Genomic DNA, 20,272 nt, shown 5'->3' on the forward strand with positions numbered 1-20,272 from the left:
TACAGAGCTAAATGACGTCACATTGTAGGCTATACAGAGCCAAATGACGTCACATTGTAGGCTCTACAGCAGGGGTCCCCAAACTACGGCCCGCGGGCCGTATACGGCCCGCCATGTCATTTTATGTGGCCCGCCTGCCTCAAGCAAAAAAAAAAAAAAAAAAAAAATCTTTTTTTTTTTTTTTTTTTTTTTTTTTTTTTTTTTTTTAATAGCCAAAATATAGGATTTTATATTTATTTTTCATTAGCACTGGATGAGAGCAAATAATTAGATTAATACATTAAGATTAATTTGTATTATTGCTGTTGTATTGCTATTGGAGACACTGGGGGCCACTGGGGAGACACTGGGGAGGCACTCAGGGGGACACTGGGGAGGCACTGAGGGGACACTGGGGAGGCACTGGGGAGACACTGGGGAGGCACTAAGGGAGGCACTGGGGAGACACTAGGGAGGCACTGGTGAGGCACTCAGGGGGACACTGGGAGGCACTGGGGAGGCACTGGGGAGGCACTCGGGGGGGGGGACACTGGGGAGACACTGGGGAGGCACTGGGGAGACACTGGGGAGGCACTGGGGAGACACTGGGGAGGCACTGGGGAGACACTGGGAGGCACTGGGGAGACACTCAGGGGGACACTGGGGAGGCACTCAGGGGGACACTGGGGAGGCACTCAGGGGGACACTGGGGAGGCACTGGGGATACACTGGGGAGGCACTCAGGGGGACACTGGGGAGGCACTGGGGAGACACTGGGGAGGCACTGGGGAGGCACTCGGGGGGGACACTGGGGAGACACTGGGGAGGCACTGGGGAGACACTGGGGAGGCACTGGGGAGACACTGGGGAGGCACTCAGGGGGACACTGGGGAGGCACTCAGGGGGACACTGGGGAGGCACTTTGCAGACACTGGGCACAGTGGGCAGACACTGCAGGGCAGACACTGGGGTGGCACTTGGGGAGGCACTGGGGAGGTACTGGACATTTCATATCACACACACACGATTTATTTCAAGCATGGCGCAGCGCCATGCCAACAACATGCATGCTGCATGTACAGTACATGCACTATGCAGCCCTGTAGTGCTGCATGTACAGTATGTGCACTGGTTATTCATATTTGGTTATGTGTGGCTTTCTGGAAAAAAATAAATGTTTACGTTTAGGCACCCCTGCGATCGTCACACTTTTTCTGTTACAAACTGACCCCGGCCCCCATCAGAGAAGGGAAAAGTTATGTGGCCCTCACAGGAAAAAGTTTGGGGACCCCTGCTCTACAGAGCCAAATGACGTCACATTGTAGGCTATACAGAGCCAAATTACGTCACATTGTAGGCTCTACAGAGACAAATGACGTCACATTGAATCGGCCCTTAGTTTGATTTGCACAACAGCCTCTGAAAGTTAGGATGGACATTGTTTTATGGGACATGATTACACACTACAGTATAATAAATAATTCAATGAAGATCTGGTGGCTTAATTTCTGCATATAAATATTTTTATTTTGGCAACGAAATGTACAAAGTGCTTTATTATCAGCGAAGCAGTATGTCAATGGAATTGTTTGAATACCACACACCTATATCATTCTGGAAAAAGGGGGAATTCACATGAATAAAAACACACAATTACACACGTTCAGAAATAAATATTGCAGCTTTGCAACCGAGCTGTATTGCATTCTTCAACAGCCAGTATCCAGGTACCTAGGAGAGAAGAATTGCAGGGTGTCATTAGCTAGGATCTGAGATTCTCCTGAGAATATCATATACATCAGGGCTGGGCAACTTTGACGATGGAGAGGGCCACTATATTTCCACACTCACTCCCTAGGGCCATATATTAACTGTCGTAGCAAAAATAGCCGATCTACAAGCTCAAAACGCGTCGCAATGCAACAAGTTTTGAGCTTGTAGATCAGCTATTTTTGCTATATTTGAATTGAAAACCTGAATAATGTTTTGCTATTTTTGAATTGGAATCCTGAAAAGTAACCTTTTTTTATTGAATTTCAAAAGCATTTAGTTATAACTTATTGAACTGTTAACATAACTATTGGACTCAAAAAGATAACATTTTAATACTAGTCATTAAGTACTGGTCATTTAATACTAGTCATGAAGTAATTAAAGCAGGTTTGGAATTGTAACAGCTGAAGTCAATACTGTAGCATTCTGATATTAACATGCAGGCCACATTTAGTGAAGGTGGGGGCCGCATGTGGCCCCCGGGCCGCCAGTTGCCCACCCCTGCTCTAAGTCATCTGTGAAACATTGGGTCACTAAATATTGCAACAACCAACAAACAAAACACCACAGAAAAATAAACAGTATTCAACAAGATTCAACAAAACTAAGACAACTTATTAATTATCTTAATTTATCTTAATTTAGAACCCTGGCTAATGAGACAAATATGCCTTAACCCATTCTGACCTGAGATCAGATTCATACGAGGTTTCCCACTGGACACACACTGGTCTGATTAATTTGGATCCCTGGCTAATGGGACAAATATGCCTTAAAACATGCCCTCTACAACTAAAATAAAATTGAAAACACCGTAAATATTATATTTCTTTCATAAATAGATAATCTTGATGATGTCAAATGTCCATTATGGTATCTGGCCTTATGGAATCTATGGAATGCAAAAGAAAAATAAATGAATAAAAATATTGTGACATTAAAAAAAAGGTTTTGGAATTGTTCTTATTTTTTTTAGGTTTTCTAATCTCAATTGCACCCAAAAAACATGAACTTTTAACATTCAGTAAATTTTCTGTGATCTGGGGTTTTCTGGCTCAAACAGGTGCTCTGATTTTCCGGCAGATTGTGATGTAAGATCCTGCAAATCCCATATATGTCAATGGGATTTGCCAGCAGATGTCACTGTTTTCACTGTGTTGCCTGTTTTCATTGTAGCTCAAAAGGCCCCAGGGTGTTAACTGGGGACAGGGAGGAACTCCTTATATGGTCAGCATACTCTATAGTAGAGAGGATTATCACAACAAAACAAATAAGTGATATTTGAATTAAGTGAAATCACTGAATATACCTTTAATCTCATACACAAAGCATTAGACTGGTGTCATGGTTAACTACTATAGATCAAAGTAATGCTTACAGATTCAGCGTTAGACTGCTGTCATGGATAACCCAGTTTGACCTGAGATCAGATTCTAAAAATGTCTTCTACATCCTGACAGTTTTCTGAAAAAGCCATGTTTCTGTGACAGTCGTTCTTCGATTTTTCAAAAATAGCAGACCTACAAGCTCGTAGCGCGCCACTCGGTGGCGCGCTACGAGCTTGTAGGTCTGCTATTTTTCAATAGCTAAAGCATAACGTAATGCTAACACCAAAAGGCGTTCCTGCCCAAAATCGGTTAACTATTAGATCAAAGTATAATGCTTACAGATTCAGCGTTATGCTCCAGTCCGGTATCGTGGTGTTCCAGCTCTTCGTCACGGAATTCCTTTATTATCTTGCAAAATAAACCAAATGACCAGTTTTTAACCACTTATTGTCCAGTTTGTCCATCTTAATTCATTAGACTTCTTAACTTGATTGATGAGATAAGTTCCCCTTTTTTTCCCTCCCCACTCGGTGTCATTTGTCTGGTAGTGTAATCCTGGGCGCTACACTCCCTCTGAGCAACCGGTGGTAACAACAAACCTACACCCCCTACAAGCTGATACCAGCACCCCATAATCCCCCTCTGCCAACCTGGGGAGCAGTGTTGTTTTCGTCGACTAAAACTAAGACGAAAAATGTTCGTCGACTACCTTTTTTCACTGACTAAATCTAAATAAAAACTAAATAAAAACGAATCTATGATGACTAAAACTAGGACTAAATATACTGACAATTTCGTCAACAAATAAAAACTAGACTAAAATGTTAGGAAGGGACTAGTGGACAAGAGATCCAGTTTTACGCTGGGTTGCATGTTGAAAATAGCAGATATACAATCTCACAACGCGTCGCGCTGCAACGCATTGTGAGATTGTATATCTGCTATTTTCAACATGCAACCAAAGTGTAAAATATGTAATTACAACGACATCAAGGCCTGTCAAAAGACATTTTAGTCGACTAAATCAACTGTAGATTTAGTAGACTAAAATCGTATGACATTTAGTCGACTAAAACTAGACTAACACTAACACATTCCAGGCGACTAAAATGTGACTAAAACTAAGTGAAAACTATTCAAGAGACAACGACTAAAACTAAAATAGAAATTTGCTGCCAAAAACAACACTGCTGGGGAGAGCAACCAGTGGTAACAACAAACTCCCCATAATATGAAGTCATATGAACCACTTTGCATTTTAAAGTTCCATAATATGAAGTAATATGAAGGACCACTTTGCATTTTAAAGTTCAACAAACTACCCATAATATGAAGTGATATGAAGGACCACTTTGCATTTTAAAGTCCCATAATATGAAGTCATATGAAGGACCACTTTGCATTTTAAAGTTCAACAAACTACCCATAATATGAAGTAATATGAAGGACCACTTTGCATTTTAAAGTCCCATAATATGAAGTCATATGAAGGACCACTTTGCATTTTAAAGTTCAACAAACTACCCATAATATGAAGTGATATGAAGGACCACTTTGCATTTTAAAGTCCCATAATATGAAGTCATATGAAGGACCACTTTGCATTTTAAAGTTCAACAAACTACCCATAATATGAAGTGATATGAAGGACCACTTTGCATTTTAAAGTCCCATAATATGAAGTAATATGAAGGACCACTTTGCATTTTAAAGTTCATAATATGAAGTCATTATGAAGGACCACTTTGCATTTTAAAGTTCCATAATATGAAGTCATATGAAGGACCACTTTGCATTTTAAAGTTCCACATTGTTTCCACCCAGTTATAGCTGTTTAACCCAGTTAGTGAATACATTTAGATTAGGGCTGCACGATTATGAAATTATGGCCGATATCCGATCTCAGATTATTCGTCGTATATCTGCCGATACCAATTCTGACCGATTCCGATATTATACGGTCTAGGACCACAATGGAAACCAGCCTATACACTGACACGACAACGCGTATTCAGGGCGGAGTCACCACCCCCAGGGGAAGTTGTGATTTGCTCTCGTTCACTGCAATGCAATTTGCGGCATTTCCATAAACAATATTGCGCAGAGTAGCGATTATTATCAAACGTATTTGCAATGCCATACGTTGAAAGATCTGTTGCCCCGTGGACAAGGCACGCTACCTCCGCAAGTTAGATATTAATGGCATAGATGTTTGTCCGTATGTGATTAAGGATTGGACAAAGTCGCATTGGCAGCCATAGAACATTCTGCCCAGGGTAAAAAAAACAGATGTGACGTTTTTGGGCGTTCCTGTCTTGCTTCGTGTCAGTGTATAGGCCCTATAGGGCCAAAGCCTTTTAATAAAGTATTCAATCAATCAATAAATAACATTTTCCAAGTGTCTGTTTGCACAACTGAATGACACAGAGTACACAAATTAAATGTAGATTTTATAATCTTTTTAGCTGGTGATTAAATAATCTGTATTATTTTGAGACTGTTCCGATACAGATATGACATTTTTCTGGCCGATATGGCCAACTCCGATGCTATACCGATTAATGGCTTATCCCTAATTTAGATGTCACCAGAGCGGCATCAGCAGGCGGAGATCTCTGATTATCTGGCGTGTCTGATCTCTGAGCTTGTAGATCTGCTATTTCTTTTTAAATCGTGAAAATGTGGTGCAAATCTTTGAATATATATTCTTTCACAGCAAACGTTTATAACTCAAATCTTTGCTTCTGGGGGGGGGGTCCCTGGAACAACATATTTTCAGATGGGGGTCCACAGCCAAATACAGATAAGTCTGTGGTTCCTTGACATGAAAAAGGTTGAGCACTATTGATATAGAAACAGTCCAGGTTTTTTTTTTAGGATAACTGATTTTAGAAAGAAAAAAAAGATCGGCCTCAAGTCTAAATGGGTTAAAAGAGCTTTCCGTTTGTACCGCGGTCATGCATCCTGATTGACAGACTTGTCTTGTGCATAGAAGAAAATAATTAGCATCATAATTTAAGTGAATAAAACTCACTGTGAGGAGCTGAGTGTATCTGTCTGGGTCTTCCTCCATCAGGGCTCGTATCTGGCTGTTATAGTGCGCCGCGATGGTCTCCTCCACGGCCACGGTGCACGCCATGGCCGCCTCCTTCCCCAGCAGGGCGGTGGACGCACCTGGACAACACGACACACTGGACTGAATATGGTTTTCAACCCTTTTCATAACCCAGTCCATCCATAGGACGGTGCCACGCGTCATATAGGGACCCCCACCGACGCGTACATAGGACGTCTGAGGACGTCCTAGCGCATCCTCAATGATACCGGGCCAGATAAGAATATTCTGATTTTTTTCTCTTTTTTCTTTTTGTCAGTTCGCCTTTCGGCTACCGTATGCTACGCTCTGGGCTCATGTTAGCTTACCGTTGACTTACATGTTAGCGCGGCGGAAAGAATGACTCGTATCTCCTAATCCAGGGCGCTCTCCGTGGTGATGAATGGATCGATATGCTGGCGCTTCATTTCTGCTCCTCATCCGTCTCTCCCGCAAAATATGAACGCTTTTTGGATCATTACTGGCCTACCAGCATGTGCACTTAAGCCTCTCCAGCTGATCCAAAATGCCGCAGCTCGCTTGGTCTTCAACCAGCCAAAATTCTCACATGTCTCCCCCCTGCTCCGCTCCCTCCACTGGCTCCCGGTCGCTGCCCGCACAGAATACAAAACTCTGATGCTGGCATTCAAAGCAACCAAAGGTATGGCTCCCCCATATCTCGCAAGTATGATTGAACCCTACAAACCCTCCCGCGCACTCAGATCAGCCAACGCAGGGAAGCTGGAAGTACCCTCACTAAAAACCCCGGGACAACTCTTCACACGTCCCAGACTCTTCTCCCTTCTGGCTCCAAAACTGTGGAATGCACTTCCCATTGCAGTCAGAACTGCAGCATCACTCCCAATCTTCCGCCGTAGCTTGAAAACCCACCCATCATAGCCCTACCCCCTTAGATAGCATTTCTGTAGACTTAGATAGCATTTTATACAGACTTATAGCATGTTATGTAGACAGCACTATAATTGCATTGTATGTAGTCATAGCACGTCATAGTTTATATGTATAGCATAGTAGTAAATATGTATCGTTTATATGTATAGTGTATGTATAGTTTCATTATATAGATATTCCACTGTTACTTTCTTAGCTTACGCATGTTTCATGATAAATGCTTTTATGTGATGTATTCCCATGCTTTTGTTCTTGCTTAATGTAAATCGCTCTGGATTAAGAGCGTCTGCTAAATGCCTACATTGTAAATTGTAAATTGTATAAATTAAAACTATCGCAATGTAAACTAGCCTGAAACTGCCTTTCCCTGGCCAGCCGGGGCGCCTGATGGAGGGGAAAGGAACTGGTTGGAATAACGTGTTCCTTCCACGCGCTACGTCCAACCAGGGAAACTCCCCCCTGTCAGGTGTAAAGGAGCAACTTGGACACTCAGGCATGAAGGAAGCATGAGTTCAAGTCCGTTGCTCTCCCCTTGTCCCCCATATATGGGGACTAGGTTGGTGGAGGGTGTGTAGAGCCCAGGATCACATTAGATGATTGACACAGGAGTGAAAAATGGGTTACAAATATCGTGGAATAAAAAAAATATTAAAAACAAAAAAGAATGCTGATTGCGGCCCCCTAGATGTGTCACTGAGACTACATTTTTGGGAGCGTTCTACCCGTTGCTGGCTGTATGAATACAAAAATCTAAAAAGATTTGACATATTATTGCTTATAGCTGCTTTAAGTCCCATTATTTACTCTGTCTATTTGAGCCACGGACCACCGTTGACCTTTAGCCTTTGCAGACCCAAAACTAAAGAATATGTCCACAATTCCATGCTGTATTGATGTTGGTACCATTAGGAGAGACAACAGGCTGTATTGATGTTGGTACCATTAGGAGAGATAACAGGCTGTATTGATGTTGGTACCATTAGGAGAGATAACAGGCTGTATTGATGTTGGTACCATTAGGAGAGATAACAGGCTGTATTGATGTTGGTACCATTAGGAGAGATAACAGGCTGTATTGATGTTGGTACCATTAGGAGAGATAACATGTTGTATTGATGTTGGTACCATTAGGAGAGATAACAGGCTGTATTGATGTTGGTACCATTAGGAGAGATAACAGGCTGTATTGATGTTGGTACCATTAGGAGAGATAACAGGCTGTATTGATGTTGGTACCATTAGGAGAGATAACATGATGCTGGTACCATTAGGAGAGATAACATGATGTTGGTACCATTAGGAGAGATAACAGGTTGTATTGATGTTGGTACCATTAGGAGAGATAACAGGCTGCATTGATGTTGGTACCATTAGGAGAGATAACAGGCTGTATTGATGTTGGTACCATTAGGAGAGATAACATGATGTTGGTACCATTAGGAGAGATAACATGATGTTGGTACCATTAGGAGAGATAACATGGTGTTGGTACCATTAGGAGAGATAACATGGTGTTGGTACCATTAGGAGAGATAACATGGTGTTGGTACCAGTAGGAGAGATAACAGGCTGTATTGATGTTGGTACCATTAGGAGAGATAACAGGCTGTATTGATGTTGGTACCATTAGGAGAGATAACAGGCTGTATTGATGCTGGTACCATTAGGAGAGATAACAGGCAAACGTTGATCAAAGTAACAATGCTTCTACATTGTCAAATTGTGTAGACTTCTTGTTTAACAATCAATTTAACTAAAATGGAACCAAATGGACCCATAAGGGCTCCATTTGGTTTCATTTTACACTCAATTGCACACAATTATACACAATTGAATTGCTTCACTCTAAAGTGTATCACATATTGTGTGGCTTTACCAACCTAATAGAAATCCAGTGACGTTCCATACGGGTAATAATATCGTTGGGCGAACTCTGTTCTCTGCCAGGATTTCATTGAATTTGGCCAGATGTTTCTTCTCTTGATCCCACATGTGCTGTATAGAAACAACAAGGAGAACAAACAATAACTTGGGAGTAATAATAATAATAATAATAATAATAGCTGCGAAACTGATTTTTTTTTTAAAGGGTTAGTTTAGATTTTTGAACTTAAAGCTATGAGAAATATTTGCCATCAATATAGTGGTTGCAAAAGTTTTTGCCCGAGTCCAATGGTGGGAGTTCTGCTCTGGTGTTGGTGAATAATAGCCCACTTTGGGGCGGGAACCCCTTTTGGGTGTTAGCATCATGTTATGCTTTAGCTATTGAAAAATAGCAGATCTACAAGCTCAACTTGTAGGTCTGCTATTTTTGAAAAATCGAAGAACGACTGACGACATTTTTAGAATCTGATCTCAGGTCAGAATGGGTTAATCAGACTAGTGTGTGTCCAGTGGAAACCTTGTATGAATCTGATCTCAGGTCAGAATGCTTAAAGTCCATTGTGTGCAGTGAACCGTGCCCATACCTGGATAAGAGGTCCCATCTGAGATCGTCCCAACACCGCCATCTGGCCAGCGTAAATGCGGTTGGCACCGTATTCCCCTGCAATATTATAGATGTACTCTGTTACAGGTAAAAGTACTCTGTTACAGGTAAAGGTCTTCATGCAGTCAATCCAAAATGTGCTTGAGTAAAAGTACAAAAGGATTGGCATCAAAAAACTATTGTGGCATCAAAATGTACTTAACCCATTTAGGCCTGACGTAGAAATTAAAATCACAATTTCTTTCAAAAATAGCAGACCTACAAGCTCGTAGCGCGCCACTCTGTGGCGCGCTATGAGCTTGTAGATCTGCTATTTTTCAATAGCCAAATTATAATTAAAGTTATAATTATATTATTGGGTTAAAAGTACGAAAAGCAATCATTATGCAGAATTTAAAGTTTTCAAAATGTCTACAAAAAACTACAAGCTCACAATGTGTTGCATCGCGACACATTGTGAGCTTGTAGACCTGCTATTTTCAATTGGCCAAAATGTATATATAGTGTAGGCCTGAAGTGGTATTGTAATAATATATTACATATATAAAACATATTACACAAAGTAACTAAAGCTGTCAAATAAGTGCAGTGAAAAGTCAAAGTACAATATTTGGATCTGAGATGTAGTGGAGTAGAAGTAAAAGTATTGGAAATCAGAGACAGCCATCTCTGCCATAAATACTTATGGCAGAGATTAAAATAGGGCGCATTTTGCATCCCAAAATGCAGTTTATAGTTAAGGGACGCAATAAAACAACGACCTCTGCATCCACGGGATGCACTATACCAGGGGTGGGCAACTTTGACGATGGAGAGGGCCACTATATTTTCACTCACTCACTCACTCCCTAGGGCTCATTTCTAGCAAAAATAGCCGATCTACAAGCTCAAAACGCGTCGCGCTGCGACACGTTTTGAGCTTGTAGATCGGCTATTTTTACTATATTGGAATTGAAATCTTGAATTCTTTTTTGCTATATTTGAATTGGAATCCTGGAAAATTAACATTTTTATGTTATTTGAAATGCCATACTTGTCCTGAGCATTGAGCTACTAATTTAGACTGAAGTAATAAAAGCGGGTCATGTTTGCATGTTGTGGAATTGTAAACAGCTGGAACCAATATTATATCAGTATTCTGATGTTAACCTGAGGGCCACATTAAGTGAAGGTGGGGGCCGCATGTGGCCCCCGGGCCGCCAGTTGCCCATGTATGCACTATACTGTACTGTAGTGCATTTTTGCAGTACTAGTTTATTTTGCTAGCTTTAGTTATAATAATCATTTCTTCTTCTGTTTTCTACATGAATATAACTATATAAAATGAAATGGGAGTGAAATGCTGCAATTTGTAAAAAAAAGATAGCAAAATATGACTCCTAACGTGGTTGAAGTGGGACTCATAAAATGTCCCTGGGACTCATTTCTAAAAGACCATACCTGCATCCTGGGACTCTTCTCTAAAAGACCATCCCTGCATCCTGGGACTCTTCTCTAAAAGACCATCCCTGCATCCTGGGACTCATTTCTAAAAGACCATCATCCCTGCATCCTGGGACTCATTTCTAAAAGACCATCCCTGCATCCTGGGACTCATTTCTAAAAGACCATCATCCCTGCATCCTGGGACTCATTTCTAAAAGACCATCCCTGCATCCTGGGACTCATTTCTAAAAGACCATCATCCCTGCATCCTGGGACTCATCTCTAAAAGACCATCATCCCTGCATCCTGGGACTCATTTCTAAAAGACCATCCCTGCATCCTGGGACTCATCTCTAAAAGACCATCATCCCTGCATCCTGGGACTCATCTCTAAAAGACCATCATCCCTGCATCCTGGGACTCATCTCTAAAAGACCATCATCCCTGCATCCTGGGACTCATTACATTGAAAACCTATTTACATCACGGATATGGTTACCTCCAAACTTGTACAGTACTTGAGTAAATACCATGCATGTACAGTACTTAATTACTGTATCCAGCCCTGCTGCTCACCTGCGTGGTCCACGCGTAGCATCCTGTCCAGCATGGCCTTCTCTTCAGCGTCTCGAGGGGGTGGAAGCACGCTGTAACCCCGCGCAGTCACCACCAGGGGGCCTGCTAGAGCACATACACAAGACCTGAGACCAGATTCTACTAAAATGTCTTCTAAATCATTTACAGTTTACTGAAAAAAACCTATGTTTCTGTGTCAGTAGTTCTAAAAAAACCTATATTTCTGTGTCAGTAGTTCTAAAAAACCTATGTTTCTGTGTCAATAGTTCTAAAAAACCTATGTTTCTGTGTCAATAGTTCTAAAAAACCTATGTTTCTGTGTCAGTAGTTCTAAAAAACCTATGTTTCTGTGTCAGTAGTTCTAAAAAAACCTATGTTTCTGTGTCAGTAGTTCTAAAAAACCTATGTTTCTGTGTCAGTAGTTCTAAAAAACCTATGTTTCTGTGTCAGTAGTTCTAAAAAACCTATGTTTCTGTGTCAGTAGTTCTAAAAAACCTATGTTTCTGTGTCATTAGTTCTAAAAAACCTATGTTTCTGTGTCAGTAGTTCTAAAAACCCTATGTTTCTGTGTCAGTAGTTCTCAAACTATTTCATGTCAAAGACAGTAAACAGTAAGACATTTTAAATACAGCGTACCCCCCCCCCCCCCCCCCCCCCCATATCAAAATATGTTGTTTCAGTGACCTCGGTCACCTCGCAGAAGCAAAGATTTGAGTTATGTTTGTGCACACGTTTTATAGATTTTTCTAAAAATAGCAGATCTACAAGCACAGATGCGTCCTCAGGTCTAAATGGGTTGAACAGACGGAGCAGTAACAACTTCAGGATCTCCTGAGAACAGAACAGAACAGAACAGAACAGAACAGAACAGTGCTGAAGGTAGTGGATGAGCTCAGACACTCCTTGGGCTAAATTCGACCCCAAACAAGCAAAGCTTTTTTATCCGAGCACCCCGGCTACTTTTCTCAAACAGGGTTCGTTTGGGAAATCCACAGTTGCACACCGGCTGTGTGCAACTGTGTACTTTATATTTGAAATCGGAATCTTTATATAAACGTTTGGACTGTAAATGTAGTGATCGCGTAAAACAGGAGGCAGTTGCGCCAGGACGCTGGTGAAGTATGAGCGTCATGTGAACCATGGCTACATCTGTGCAAGATGTGGCGCTTTTAGACAAATTAGCACAAAATATCCCTTAAGGGCCCTGCCCTGGACTAATGGGGAAGACTTAATATCTGAGGCAAACCAATTTTTCCACCAAAAATAACTTTGTGGTTCTAGAACTGGTTCCGTTCTAGATTCTTGGAACCTTGGGTGCTTTCACGTAACCGGTCCGGCGGCCATTTTTTTGGTTCCAGTTCTGAACCAAGTTTTAGAATTCTGAACCAATTCATTGGTTTTCAATCGTTAAAAGTATAAAACACCAAAAGGGGTTCACTTCACGTCCAGAATGGGGATCTAGGGTTGCAACACCGTCAACCAACCAACCAACAGAAAAGTCTGCTTGTATTAAACAATGTTAATTTAAACTCAACAACATTGCAGCTGTACGGAAAGCTTGAATTATCCCCTTAAGTTTTTGATTCATGAAAGTCTACAGTAGTCATTAGCTCTGTTCCATAGCCTTCCTGCTTAGATTCTGCGAATTTCTGCCCTGCAGTAAGGCTATGCGACTTACCGGTTTAAATCTCAAATCGAAATCAGACCAGCCTCTCCTCTTTAGTGGAAATCTCACGAACGTTTGACCTACTCACCAATACAAACACGGGTTGTGTCAATAGAAAGACTACTTTCCTTAGTGGAAGCACTCTGAGCCCCCCCCTCCCCCCCACCACACGTATAAACTGTACTTTTTGGCCAAAAGGGGATTTTGTTTCCACCGGAAAAAAAACATTTTTAGTTACTCCGCTGCGCCCTCTACTGATATTGCCCAGAGAACTGCCTCATAGAGAATATTTTTCCTCTGGTGGAAAAAAATCCCTTTCTGGCCAAAAAGTACCGTTTATACGTGTGGTGAGGGGCTCAGAGTGCGTCCACTAAGGAAAGTAGGCTTTCTAATGACACAACCCGCCTTTGTTTTGGTGAGTAGGTCAAACGCTCGTGAGATTTCCACTAAAGAGGAGAGGCTGGTCTGATTTCGATTTGAGATTTAAACCGGTAAGTCGCATAGCCTTACTGCAGGGCAGAAATTCGCAGAATCGAAGCAGGAAGGCTATGGAACAGAGCTAAGTAGTCATGTGATGTTATAATGAGCTACTTTCAGTCAAGACATTCCGTTGCTGGACTGCAGTGTTGGGAGTTTGGAAGCGCTCTGAAAAGCACTTTGACAACTCCCCATGTTGAAGTTAGTTAGTTAGTCTACTAATGTTAAATAATAGACCACCAGTTACGTCCCCAGCTGAATGATGGGGAGTTGGTAAACCAAATGGACCCTTAATTTATAGTTTAGGTCTTTAACTAGCGTAAAACATTTAATGTTATACTCTCAAGAGCTACATTGTTGTTAACCATCTGCATTACAAATTTACACGAAGTCTACACAATTAGAGAATGTAGAATAATTGTTATTTTGATCAACTTCAATCAAATCAAACTTTATTTATAAAGCACATTTAACCCATTCTGAACGGGAACCCCTTTTGGTGTTAGCATCATGTTATGCTTTAGCTATTGAAAAATAGCAGACCTACAAGCTCATAGCGCGCCACCAAGTGGCGCGCTACGAGCTTGTAGGTCTGCTATTTTTTTGAAAAATCGAAGAGCGACTGACATAGAAGACATTTTTTTAATCTGATCTCAGGTCAGAATGAAAACTGTCAGGATGTAGAAGACATTTTTAGAATCTGATCTCAGGTCCGAATGAAAACTGTCAGGATGTAGAAGACATTTTTAGAATCTGATCTCAGGTCAGAATGAAAACTGTCAGGATGTAGAAGACATTTTTAGAATTTGATCTCAGGTCAGAATATGTTTAAAAACGACTGTCATCGAACCAAAGTGCCGTACAAGTCAAGCAAAAACATATAGCATAACAGCAATACAATAAAATAATAACAATATATAAAAACAATACATCAGTGTCAAGTGGGTACATATGAATATAATAGGCACTAATGTAAGAGGTGCTCAATAATATAAAATGTTGGAGATTAAACTGGGTTGTGATTAAAAGCTAGGTCGAAAAAATGGTTTTTATTAAGCAGAGACAATCATTTCAGCTGAGCATGGGAGGGATTGAATCTTTATCCAAAAACAAAATATTCTTTGGTTTTTTTAATCTGGCTTAAATGTCATCAAATGGTGGTCCGTGGCTCAAATGCCCAAATAAATAAATAACAGACCTTATGTCACCTTGATTATATGTAAAGGGTTGACATGTCTTGACAACAGTGTTGTTTTTGGCAGCAAAGCTTGCCCTCTCTCTGCCCCCAAGTGAATGAATGGTGTTTTTAGCATGCTGCTAATGCTAACAGCTTACCTCTGGGTTTCAGACATTGCCTTGCAGTGGACAACAGAGCAACGTGGGCAGCCCTCTGCATGTTGGAAACACCCTCAGGTTTGGACCAAATAACCCTCTTGTAGTTTAACAGAACAACAGAATGAACACTGGTGTCATTGAACTACAAACCAGCTATAGCCTACTACATGCATGCATGGCGGCGCATATTTATGATGTCACTCACCAATGTAACCTCGCTTCACTTCAAAGAAAAAAACAACCACTAGGCGGCAGTGTTGTTTTCGTCGACTAAAACTAAAGACGAAAAATGTTCGTCGACTACCTTTTTTCACTGACTAAAACTAAATAAAAACTAAATAAAAACGAATCTACGGTGACTAAAACTAAGACTAAATATACTGACAATTTCGTCAACAAATAAAAACTAGACTAAAATGTTAGGAAGGGATTAGTGGACAAGAGATCCAGTTTTATGCTGGGTTGCATGCTGAAAATAGCAGATCTACAATCTCACAACGCGTCGCAGCGCGACGCGTTGTGAGCTTGTAGATCTGCTATTTGTAAAATGCCAAGTGTAAAATGACTTATACTGGATCTCTTGTCCACTAGTCCCTTCCTAACATTTTAGTCTAGTTTTCATTTGTTGACGAAATTGTCAGTATATTTAGTCTTAGTTTTAGTCACCATAGCATAGTTTTAATTTAGTTTCCATTTAGTTTTCCTCAGTGGAAAAAGGTAGTCGACGAACATTTTTCGTCTTAGTTTTAGTCGACGAAAACAACACTGCATGGACCCCCACAAATTGACAATAATTATCCTGCGGACCCACATTAGAAAATATATGCCATATAAAGAGAAGATTTTTACAGCTCTGGCAGCGAATATTCTCAACCCGTTTAATTTCAAGGACCCCCATTTATAAATGGCATTTCTATCTCTATTCTCTGGGATATAATATTGTAAAATCAATGTTATGTTTGTCATAAATTATGTCCCTGACAACAACATAGGCCTATATGTCAGACCCCGAGTGTGTACAAATGGACCCGTTAGGGTCCGTTTGTCCATGTGTACACTCTCGTTACAGACCCATAATCATGTTGAACTTTAAGTTATGCAGTTTATATTGTAAATAAATATTGTTTGGTGCACTTTTTAAACAGCCGTGTGTCTTCCTCCTTTTGTTATGGCCTAAGAAAGAGCCAGGTAATAACAATAGTGATCTGCGAGCTATAATGGTCGCAATAACTTTACTTTTACTGTTTTAAGTCCAGATACATTTCATAATTTATAATATAAACCAATGAGAGGTTGTGATAATTGGGTTTCTAGTGCAATATAGTTGCTAGGGAAACCTCTGCTCCCACCTAGTGGCTGGGTTTTGCACTGCGACTGTCCTGTAACATAACTAAACTATACAAATCTAATTCATATAATATTATTACGGGAAAAGAAAATGACTAATCTAGAGCTCTGCAGTGACAAGTCATTCAATACAGCCACCAGTAATTAAAAAGTCAATATAAATGCATTTAAATCAAATGTATTGCATCCTTAAAGAGACAATTTCCATTTCTGATTCTAGTTATATCAATTAATTAATTTATGGGTAATTTGAGTGGTGAACCTATATAGCCTACATTTTTGTCATCCGAATATGCTATGCCTGCTCATTTCTACTGCCTGGTATAGTGTTTCAACTGTCAATGGGAATTACCAATGATATTAAATCACTGCATGGTATATAGTGTTTCAACTGTCAATGGGAATTACCAATGATATTAAATCACTGCATGCCGGGCGGTGGCTCAGGGGTAGAGTGGCTGAATGGTAACCGCAAGGTTGCCAGTTTGATCCCTGTGGGCTCCCCCAGAGTTAGTGTCGAAGTGTCCTTGAGCAAGACACTGAACCCCTGATTGCTCCTGATGTGGAGGTTGGTGCCTTGCATGGTTTCCTCCGCCATTGGTGTGTGAATGTAATATGGGTGAATGTAATGCACAATCTATGTACAGTAAAGCGCCTTGGGATAAAGGCGATATATAAGTGCGCCATTTATTATTACAATTCAAACAAAATGCTCTTTAAAGAAGAATACTGCAGAACAAAACATGTTTTGCTATGTGCATTAGACCTGTTTAACCCATTTTGCGCGGGAACCCATTTTGGTGAAAAATAGCAGATCTACAAGCTCATAGCGCACCACCGAGTGGCGCACTACGAGCTTGTAGGTCTGCTATTTTTGAAAAATCGAAGAACGACTGACATTTTTTTAGAATCTGATCTCAGGTCAGAATGGGTTAATCAGACCAGTGTATGTCCAGTGGAAACCTCGTATGAATCTGATCTCAGGTCAAGATATGTCAAACTGTTTTCAAAATGCTGTGCGTGCGTGTATTCGATTTAGGTTCACCAGACTTTGAACAGACACACCTTTTCTTTTATTCAAGTTTTATTAATACCAGCATGAAGTGTGATACAGACAAAAGACAAACAGCTTTGATATAAAAAAAGTATAAATATAATACAATCTTTAGAATAATTGTAAATGACACTTTTAATACATGTTGTCATGTGACATAAATAATGCATAGATAGCCTCTCTTTTGAATACGTTGTCTAAACCAGTAAGACAATTAAGGACAATAAAAAATATCACTTCTCTTTAAAAAAAAAAGTCCATCATAATATAATTATATGTATCGAGTCAACAAGGAGACTCACTCTTTACACGCTTTCATACCAGCACCAGAGGAGCGAATACTGACATTGAATATTGTAACGTTTTGTCACCTCGAGATTGAGAACCGATCTCACATGAAGAAATAGCCTCCTTTTCCTCTATAGCCTATGGTGTGTGTGTGTGTGTGTGTGTGTGTGTGTGTGTGTGTGTGCGCGTGCGTGCACACGTGCATGCGTACGTGTGTGTGCGTGCGTGTGTGTGGCACATTCTCACAAAGAATTATCAACATTGTTTTGAAAAGGCATTCATTCTCATCATTCGTGGTTCACGCACGCGCACGCACACGTGCACACACGTACGCACGCACGTGTGCACACACGCGCTCGCGCACAAACACACACACACACACGCACGCACGCACGCACGCACGCACGCACGCACACACACACACACACACACACACACACACACACACACACACACACACACACACACACACACACACACACACACACACACACACACACACACACACACACACACACACACACACACACACACACACACACACACACACACACACACACACACACACACACACACACACCAGGAGGGTCCGGTTAGCCAGCTGAGTATCAACAGTTTTATGTGTTTACTTTGACAGAAATAAGCAAAGGGCCACAACAACATGTCTCTTGGCACGTTGCAATGTTTTTTTCCCTCTTCGTTTCCTTTTCTCTGGCTTGTTAAAAACCTCAAATGAGCCCTTTTCTCTTCTGTTGTGACTGAGACAGCCCATGCATGGCTGCAGAATGAGCCCTTTCTCTTCTGTTGTGACTGAGACAGCCCATGCATGGCTGCTGCAGGCCCTGAATGAAGACAAGCGTGACAAGAAAAGCTTACATTTGTGGTTTTTCCAGGTCAGCTCTAGGAGGTTAGTGTGTCAAAGGAGTATTTGCACGTCCCAGATTGTAGCAGATGGAAATAGAACAATAACAGGTAGGTGGGGACGGATTTATATACAGTAAAGTCCTTTGTGTCAGCAGTGTTGTTTTCGTCGACTAAAACTAAGACGAAAAATGTTCGTCGACTACCTTTTTCCACGGAAGAAAACTACATGGAAACTAAATTAAAACTAAGCTATGGTGACTAAAACTAAGACTAAATATACTGACAATTTCGTCACAAATAAAAACTAGACTAAAATGTTAGGAAGGGACTAGTGGACAACAGATCCAGTATAAGTCATTTTACACTTGGTTGCATGCTGAAAATAGCAGATCTACAAGCACACAACGCGTCGCGCTGCGACACGTTGTGAGCTTGTAGATCGGCTATTTTCAGCAAGTGTAAAATAAGTCATTATGACGGCAACAAGGCCCGCAAAAATACATTTTAGTCGACTAAATCACCTGTAGATTTAGTCGACTAAAATCTTATGACATTTAGTCGACTAAAACTAGACTAACACTAAGTCATTCCAGGTGACTAAAATGTGACTAAAAGTTTCAGTCCAAAGACTATGACTAAAACTAAAATAGAAATTTGCTGCCAAAAACAACACTGCTTCTAGGAGGTTAGTGTGTCAAAGGAGTATTTGCACGTCCCAGATTGTAGCGGATGGAAATAGAACAATAACAGGGAGGTGGGGACGGATTTATATACAGTAAAGTCCTTTGTGTCAATATAACCCAGACGGGTATACAAATGTTACATTTGCACATTCTTTCCGAGTTTAATATAACACTGAATTTCACTGTGCAACTAATCACACAGTGGTTGATTTGTTTTTGTTTCCCATTTGTTCCTTTTTCATTGTCGCCTATAGGGGGCACCGTACCCTCTCCTATAGGCACCTGTAGGTGTGCAAAAGCTTTGCTTTTTATTTATTTTTTGTTTCCTATGTGAAATAAATAGGACAAAGGAAAGGACGTTGTGAGAACAACGTTTAAGAGTTAGACCTATAAAAAGGCCAACATGTACCGTATCCTTCAGTAAAAAAAGAAAATAAACGTTTCATAAAATGCAATAAGCCTACCAGCAAAGTGATGCCCGATTCATACAGTACCCATCGTACGACAGTACAGTGTCGCGCGGCCCAACAGCAGATCTACAAGCTCACGGCACATTGCATCCTAGATGCATTGTGTTGTTGTAGATTAGATGAATGGATGAATGGAGCTTAACTGGCAGAAGCCAATGAGAACCTTTTTTGTAAAGTTTGTAATATCAACGTATAACCCTTTCATGGAACAATCTGCCAACTCTCACTACTATTTATACAATATTTACAGGTATATGTGGCCCAGTGCAAGCCTGGCTCAGGGACAGGGGACTTTTGGACCCCAAAAAAATAGTGAAAATAGCTGATCTACAAGCTCTCAACGCGTCGCACTGCGACGCGTTGAGCGCTTGTAGATCAGCTATTTTCGGGGCGCAACCCAGCACTCTTTAGCTAGTGGAGATGCGGTGTGTAACGACCTGGATTTCTTTTCTTTTTAAAATATTTTTTATCCCACAATTCTGTAACCCATTTTTCACCCCTGTGTCAATTATC

The 20,272-nt window shown here is 40.9% G+C and overlaps 1 protein-coding gene and 1 long non-coding RNA gene across 2 annotated transcripts; one reads left to right on the forward strand and one right to left on the reverse strand.

Moving 5' to 3' along the window:
- Window positions 1-1,486: 1,486 nt before the first annotated feature.
- LOC310859264 (5-demethoxyubiquinone hydroxylase, mitochondrial-like) lies at window positions 1,487-15,196 on the reverse strand. The gene is made up of 7 exons (XM_083765678.1): window positions 15,054-15,196; window positions 11,576-11,677; window positions 9,555-9,631; window positions 8,967-9,081; window positions 6,115-6,254; window positions 3,420-3,488; window positions 1,487-1,710 (listed from the first exon to the last, which is right to left on the reverse strand). The coding sequence occupies exons 1-7, from the start codon at window positions 15,112-15,114 to the stop codon at window positions 1,633-1,635; spliced, it is 642 nt and encodes a 213-aa protein (XP_083621804.1). The 5' UTR covers window positions 15,115-15,196; the 3' UTR covers window positions 1,487-1,632.
- A 4,093-nt stretch (window positions 15,197-19,289) lies between these two features.
- On the forward strand, window positions 19,290-19,817 carry LOC310858938. Its single transcript, XR_014569251.1, has 2 exons — window positions 19,290-19,532; window positions 19,568-19,817. It is a non-coding gene; the product is annotated as an uncharacterized lncRNA (long non-coding RNA).
- Window positions 19,818-20,272: the final 455 nt, after the last annotated feature.

Source organism: Protomyctophum parallelum (genome assembly GCF_964188405.1).
Source record: "Protomyctophum parallelum genome assembly, chromosome: 5".
Lineage (NCBI taxonomy): Eukaryota > Metazoa > Chordata > Actinopteri > Myctophiformes > Myctophidae > Protomyctophum > Protomyctophum parallelum.

What these genes read in the sequence shown, in the direction of transcription:
- LOC310859264 (XM_083765678.1), bottom strand. Translation starts at nt 15,114, where the DNA reads ATGCAGAGGGCTGCCCACGTTGCTCTGTTGTCCACTGCAAGGCAATGT. An exon ending in AGATGGGACCTCTTATCCAG is followed by an intron (nt 9,082 to 9,554) that starts GTATGGGCACGG and finishes GTTTCTATACAG; the next exon opens with CACATGTGGGATCAAGAGAA. An exon ending in GATACACTCAGCTCCTCACA is followed by an intron (nt 3,489 to 6,114) that starts GTGAGTTTTATT and finishes TTATTTTGCAAG; the next exon opens with ATAATAAAGGAATTCCGTGA.